Below are 7,815 nucleotides of genomic sequence, written 5' to 3'. Positions count from 1 at the left end.
ATCAGAAATCATTCCTGAGTTTAGGAGAAGAAAACAATGGCAAAGAAAACCCTAGGAGAAACATTCTGCTGACCTTGATAACTGGATATGCAGATAAAAGGAAAGGGCAAAGTTAGGAAGATAATTAACTACTTCCAGTAATTGTGAAAAGAGTTGTCTCAGACAAGAGAATAGAAATATTGAGATGTAGAAACTCTGTATAAAGTCAAAGGATCAGAGGTGCTATTTGCAGTTACATGCACGGTCACACTTGATAGGACACATTTAGAGAGGTACAATTTTGAAATATAGGGTTTTTTTTGCCATTTTTGTTTTGAAAGAGGTAAAGAGAACAAAAGCAAAATTGGATGGATAGGGAGTTTGAAATGATCTGGGACGAATTGGGTGAGAAGAAGAAAATATAATTAAAATAAATTATGTGACAATTTTTTCATTAAAAAAGGAAAAAAAAGATAAAAGACCATGAAGAACTCTTAAGAACTTGGAGACATCATCTCGTTAGAGGTCAGTGTTGCACCATCAGTGGGGCAGATATTAGGTGCAACAGGCTAATAAGTTTGAAAATGCATGGCTATTTTCTTGACATGTCATCTATAAGATCCTCTTATTAAGAAGCAGCCTTCCGTAAGATTCCCAGAGAACATCAGATATGAATTGTGAGATAGCAAGCATTCAAATAAAATTAAAAGTTTTTTTGGTAATGAGGAAGAAAACATAAATTTAACTATTTTTAAATGAGGATCAACATCTTTTGGTTGGGGGAGTTATTAATACTGAGTAGAAATTTAGAATTAATCTTAAGATGAAGGTTTTAGGGAAGATTTTAAAAACAGAGTAACATATTCATTAATTCCTAACTTTAGAAAGATCAGTGATGTACTAGAATGGACGAGTGGGTAGTGAATAGTGTATTTGAAGAGGCAGAGAGCTTTTGAGGCAATTACCTTAGTAGCTGTCATAGAGAAAATTATGAGGTCAGCTGTAAGAAAAGTACATACTTATAAGGCAGAATATAGTTACTCTGCTCATAATGCTTTCCTTGGAGATCTTAAAGTGTTAGGTAATTTAATGCAGTGATTAAAGATAAAGTGATTTGCGTATGTGACAGAAAGAATGATAGAATGATCCTTAATAGGGTAAGCCAGTTGGAAAAATGGTGGCAGACACTGGGAAGAACAATGACAGAATTAAGTAAGACCCAATTCTGTTTTGGACAAACCTGTTTTACAATAAGGTAATTTTATAAAGGTGAAGAATATGTGAATGACTACCACAAACTAGGTAGTTATGTGTATTGAAAGCTAAACATAGACAGAAAACCATTCTTTAATTAACCAAATATGCGATATTTTCATTAGTAGTTTTCCTCTGTATTTATCTTATATGCTGTTTTGTCATATTTATCACATGTATGTATCATTTGTTGTATATGATTTTGAGGAGAAGGGCCTATATTTATTTCACCTTTTCAGCATCCTTTGAAAGTTAATAATTTTATTTCATTTAATTCTTCAAACAAACTAAATGTAACTATTAATTCACAACTAGTGAAAGAGTTGAGATTGTGGACATTCCCTATTTTTGCTTTTGTCGTGAAGATACAAGAACTCATAGTTATTACAGTAAGTGACTCAGCTACCTGTGTATGCTTAGAAAACATTATTTAATGGACAAATTATACATGAAAACATACATGAGTTTTTCTGTCTATTCATGAACTCTAAAATATATGATATTCTTGGATGTTTTATGAAATCATTTTATCATAGTCTTAGTTATTATACATACAAGTGCACATAATGTATAAATAATGCATATCTAAAACTTATAGATATATTGATATATTAAGATATATAAGTTTTAATATTAACATCTTCTTTTTAAAAAATTCTAGACATTAAATCAGCATGGTATATGTGGATTAACCTATTAGCACATGTCCACCCAATATTTTTGAAGTTATATAAATTGGATGTATGTGTGTCCCTACATATGTGTTTGTGTGTGTGTGTGTGTGTGTGTATGTAAAGAGAGAGAAAGAGACAGAGAATAATTTCAATCTGAGACCATGAATTTGTAAATACATAATTTGATACTTTGCTGTAAGTAAAATTTATATATACTTAGCATTTCTAATGCTCCAAAATTTAGAAGTTAATTTAAAATGTCTAATTATACAATCATGGAAAAAAGAGAACAGAATGATTCTGTTCCTTGAAAAGTAATCATAAGATCTAGGTAGTTTCTTATAACCTCAGTGGTTTTAATAACACCATAGTTTTCCCCATCTTTTAACCTTATAAGTAAAAGAAAAACACAGCTATAAGTAGAAGAATTATATATAATTTATTACATCTCTTTGTGTCAGAACATTCCTTGTATTTTTATAATAGATGCTCAATAAACAATTTATTCTGAAGATAAATATGGATGAAGAAATTTAAAACATCCATTGTTTCAGTTACATCAATAATATTTGGAGAAACAGTAGCCCCATTGACACAGAACACTATGTTGGAATAAACTATGTACTGGCCATTCCATTGGGCAAGCACAATACCAGAAGGTGACTGAGAGACTGGAAATAGATTTTCTTAACATGTTTTAAATTCGTGGCTACAAGAAATAACTTTAAGATACCATCTTCATTAACAACAATATTGGCAGTTTGCTACTAACCAATTTCTCCACAATTGGCAAATAAACCTGCCCATCAGTTGTACTGAAGCTCATTCCTAAAGTTTGGGTTATGCTAGAGATTACTGCCACAAATCTTGGCTTTTAAAATAATGGATGACTAAGAAAATGCCAGAACAATTTAGTGTCGCTTGATATTTCTGAATGAAGATAAACATCTTCACATAAGAATTGCATTATAGTCTAAAGAATCACATTACTGATATCTAAGATTCACACAAGGACCCTACCTGTGTGGGATAGTTAAAATTAATTCCAACAAAAATTTTATTTTAAATTATGACCAATTTGAAACATTCAATGGCCTTTGTTTTTCTTTTCTTTAGCCAATTTATTCTTATATTAATGACTGTTCTCTCCAGGAAATAGTATTTTATTTATTTCAATTCATCACAAAGGGGAAAAGTTCTTTCTTAAACTTAGTCTCTTTTGGAAGCCAATGTATGATATACATTAGTGGTTTCTGTCAAATTAAGTGTTACTATCCATCCTGATGTGTCCTTAACACCACTTGGTTGTGATTTTAATTGGGCCTCATGGGTTGTCTCTCTTTCATAATCAGACTATTAGACAAACTGAAGCATCAGTGGGTAGAGTGGTGTGGGCCCTTTCAGCCTGGAAATTAGAAAAAAAAAACACCATCCAAAAACACTGACATAATTAGTTCTGCATCAAGGATATATCAACATAGAACACAGACCTACTCAAGTCATATAGCATTTTTACTAATTAGCACATGAATCTTTGGTATTGTTTTCAATGTACTCAGCAGGGACGGTGACTTCTGTATCTATTAATAAATTATTCCGTTTGCAAAGAAATCATGGCCGAGGAGTTGAACAACAAGTAATGACATTGTTCTCACGGCCAGGATTCTCAGTAACATTTTGTGATCGACTACCAGCACTTTAAAGTTTGTTTTTCAACTTGTGCTTTTACTTTCTATCAAGTCATTCTTCTTACACAAAAAGACTTTGTTACAATAATGTGTGATGCATCTCCTAAAGCTGACAGAGTTGTGAACCCGCATCTTAATGGAATATTCAGTGTTATTACTGTCATTACTAGGCATTTTCAAAGACACCATGGGAGGTAAATAGAATTCCATTCAATGATTATTCCAGCCTGAGAGCTGCCAGAGCTCATATCACCTATAAACCTCAACAACACAAATGTCATCCAAAAATTAGAAAATGTCTTATTCTTTCAGATACTATTTTAGTAAATATGGGCAAGATGAAAATGCTGTACTCCCGGTGTATTTAGCACAGAAACCAAGAATGGCAATAATTTAAATTCGAGTGTGATTGACTCTGCAACTCTGGGGTTAGAACACCATTCTTGTAAATTTTTCAAACAATAATTTATAAGTGGTTTATAATTGGCAGCTGCTTTTAGTGTGAAAATTTCCCCATATCACAGCGCAATGATTTACTGCAGAAAAGCAATGCTTACCTGGGATATCAGTTTGATCAAGGCTTTCAACATTGCATAAAATGTGTTTTTCTTCCTGGGCATTTAATTCGATTTGGTAACAAGATTTTTAATTTATGGAGAGAGAAATTTGCTCCTAGGGAAAAGATAAGCTAGAGACAAAGTAGTTGTAAAAACTGGTTTATTTTTTTTAAAAAATAAATACAAAAATATAAATATAAAACATTAGCAGATAGAATTTGATGAAATGAAATTGCACAAATGCTTGTATACCAGGCTGCATATCACACCTACGACACCACGTGTACATTGCTTTTAACTTAATGTACAGAACAGGATATATCTTAAATGTTTTCTTTGCCTTTTCAAAGCTTCATTTGCAAGGGCAAGACGTGTATCTAACAGAAGCGGCTTGTTCATGAGGTTGCTTAAGGGAGAGCTATCCTGATCAGGTTTCCTTTATTTACTATGATGGACAACATTGAATTTCCATAGCTTTGGCTCTTGGAAGTGATTAAATAAAATGTCGTATATATTCCATGAGACATTCTACAGGAAAGAATTAATATAATTAATGAACAAATTAAGAAATAAGTGGAAAACTTGTGCTGAGTGGCAGGAAAAAATTCTCCTGAATATCAAAGATTGTGAAGTGGAGACAGTATCTGCAAAGTTACTTTCTTTGAGCAGAGCTCAGGTGCCAGGCTAAGCGTCTTTGTCGCTCTCGCCACCACCATACATTTCTGCTAGTTTATTAAACCGAGGTCCCCAATCTCGGAGGTAATCGTAGTTTTGGTCTCCTTCAGTGGTACCTGATTCTAATGAGCTCAGAGATTCAGCGATGGAGTCGTTTCCTTCATAGGCATAGGTGGCCAGTGAGTCGTAGGGAGGCGCGGTGGGGTCCAGATCATGCTCTTTGAGCCGTTCGTTAATGAAATCCCGGACGTCCGTGTTATCAGGGGCTGTAGGAGTCCTCCGTGGTATAAATAACGTTTCAGGAATAATATCACGACGGAGCTTTTTCTCCTCGATAGCTGCAGGATTCCTCAAGGTACCAATATCAAAGGCCTGGGTGTCCTCCTCTCCACCACCTTCATCGTTATAGCTCACAATGTTGTCTCTGATATCCTCTTTGGATAAGATCAGAGGCTCGGTCTTCCGCTGCCTTTTCAGGGCTGCAAAGAGGACTACTATAACTTAAACAAAGACAAGAAGATGCGTTAGAACTTAATTCCCAGACTGCTAATCCAAAACTCAAGCGCTACACAGGTGGGAAGGTGTTTATATTTTTGCATGAGAGGCCAGAGTTTGGGGTTATTTTGTACTTTTGTTCAGAAGCTGAGAAGGGCTAGCTGGGGTGGCTAGTATGGTGTTTGTGATTCATTTTGAAAGCACTGTAGACTAATCCCTATCTACAATGACTACCTTTTACTTACTTTTCTGAGAACTAAAGTATATTCCTGACAGAATGGAAAAATATCAATCTTTTGCATTAAATACTAAACTTACATGAAGGGACTATCTTTCATGTCCTGTAAGAAAATTCCCTATAAAACTGTTAAACTGACTGAATTCAGAACAAAGAGTAAACTCAGATCACACTGAATTAACTCTAAAACACAGCTGTGATCTTCAGAGAGTCGACGTGCACAGGGAGAGAAACGCATCGCAAAAATTACAGCCACACACCTGTAGGAGAAAGTTAATGCAAATACCACTCATGGAGTTGGGGTTCTCCTATGTACTATCCTTAAACATTTTGTTATTGATCAGATAAAGCGAAAAAATTAATTCCCTAAATATCTCTACTTAGAAATGTATTTATTTTTTAAAGTGATCAACTTTTGTAAAAAATATTTATTGATTAATTTATTTAGTATAAAATATCTGTCTGTGTGTATGTCTGCAGGCCAGAAGAGGGCACCAGACCTCATTACAGATGGTTGTGAGCCCACCATGTGGTTGCTGGAAACTGAACTCAGGACCTTTGGAAGAGCAGGCAATGCTCTTAAGCACTGAGCCATCTCTCCAGCCCTAGAAAATGTATTTAAAGCAAGTTGGAATCACTATTTCCTCAAAATATACTTTGTTTCCTATTAATTATATTCATTAACATTAAATGCCCTGATTGTTTTTATGTTTATAATTTGCGCCATTGAGAAGTGCTTACGTTATTTTTCTTAGTTCACAAAGCCTCTCACACATAACCTTGTGTAAGGTAAAGGTTTTCAACCCTAAGTTGACAATACAGAGCTTCCGATACAGAATATAGTAGAAACCATAAGACTGACTCTGTCCAGACTCATTTCTCTGAAATGCAGCTACTGTGTCTATCCTTAAGGTCAATAGGGAAACGGGAATGCAATGGAGAGTAAATAACTTATTTTCTTCTCGAGATCAGCTAAAATCATTCTACTCAAGGCCGTAAAATCAACTAGTATTATTTGTGACCAATTAAATCAGGTAAAGGGTTTTTGAGCAGATTCGAGTAAAAATGATAGCTGTGAAGACCTCCTTGCAGCCATTAGGAGAAAAAATGATGAACGCAATCTGCACATTCTCCAGAGAACTGGGCAATGCACTCTGGTTGCTCTGCCTTCAAACATGTTGACAAAAACTTACTCCTAGCACCATTCTGAGTGAGGATATTAAATTTCAACAGTTTTGACAATGTTGTCTCTTTTTGCTGTTGTTTGCTTATTAAAAAATAAATCAAGAAAAAATCTTTGTGGCAAAGTGTTCGGTACACTGTTTGATAAACAGTAGATTATTGTTAAAACATTGCTATTAACAATTTTTATTAGATTTTTAAGTTGATTTTTTTTGAGCTCTACATTTTCTCTGCTCCCTCCCTCCCTCTCTCCTCCCCTTCAACCCTCTCTCAATGTCCCCATGCTCTAAATTTACTCAAGAAATCTTGTCTTTTTCTACTATTCATGTAGATTATATCTATGTATGTCTCTCTTAGGGTCCTCATTATTGTTTGGGTTCTCTGGGATTGTGATTTGTGGGATGGTTTTCTTTACTTTTATGTTTAAAAACCACTTATGAGTGATTACAGTCTGTCCCTGCCATACAGCTGTCAATCACATTCAGAGTGACTAGTTTGGATTAAGGGGAGCACCCATCCATTGCTGGTGCTATTAACAATTCTTTTTTGATTTTTTCCTTTTTATTGAAACTAATTGTTTTCATACACTATAGTCTGAGTATGTTTCCTTACCCAGATCTTTGCCTACTACCTACACACATAAATCCATAGTTATTTTTTCTCTCATTAGAAAACAGACATCATCATCATAATTAATAAACTGTAATAGGAAAAAGCAAAGAGAGAGAGAGAGAGATACACAAAGACTCAGAGACACATAAATCCGCACACAGAAGGATCCAAAATCAGAAACCATAATATAAAGTAAAAGGTCTATAAGGAAAAAGGAAAAATGCTCTGACAAATCCTTGAGATCAAAAACCCTAAAAATTCCCATTGAGTTCTTTTTGTGTTGGCCACTACTAGGCTGGGGCTTGCTCTTAAGTGTGGTGGTTTTTATCCCCAGGGAGACTCTTTTGGAGAAAATAATTATTCTTTGTCAGTAGTTATCAGCTGGAGAGAGCCTTCAGGTTAGGGGCTGGGGGCCTGTGTTAACATATTGCTTTTATTTTATTTTCGGTGTGCATTTTTAT

The 7,815-nt window shown here is 34.6% G+C and overlaps 1 protein-coding gene across 1 annotated transcript in view; it reads right to left on the bottom strand.

Moving 5' to 3' along the window:
* Positions 1 to 2,371: 2,371 nt before the first annotated feature.
* The window catches only part of Cdh10 (cadherin 10), a 179,780-nt gene continuing 174,336 nt past the window's right edge, over positions 2,372 to 7,815 (bottom strand). Inside the window, exon 12 of the mRNA XM_041632178.1 lies at positions 2,372 to 5,327. Coding sequence (XP_041488112.1) covers positions 4,837 to 5,327 — 491 coding nt within the window. The 3' untranslated portion in view covers positions 2,372 to 4,836. The remainder of the gene's footprint in view (positions 5,328 to 7,815) is intronic.

Source organism: Microtus oregoni, unplaced genomic scaffold (assembly GCF_018167655.1).
Source record: "Microtus oregoni isolate MIOR12 unplaced genomic scaffold, Mior012 000040F_ref0000088, whole genome shotgun sequence".
NCBI lineage: Eukaryota > Metazoa > Chordata > Mammalia > Rodentia > Cricetidae > Microtus > Microtus oregoni.
This window is presented reverse-complemented; position numbering and strand designations above follow the sequence as displayed.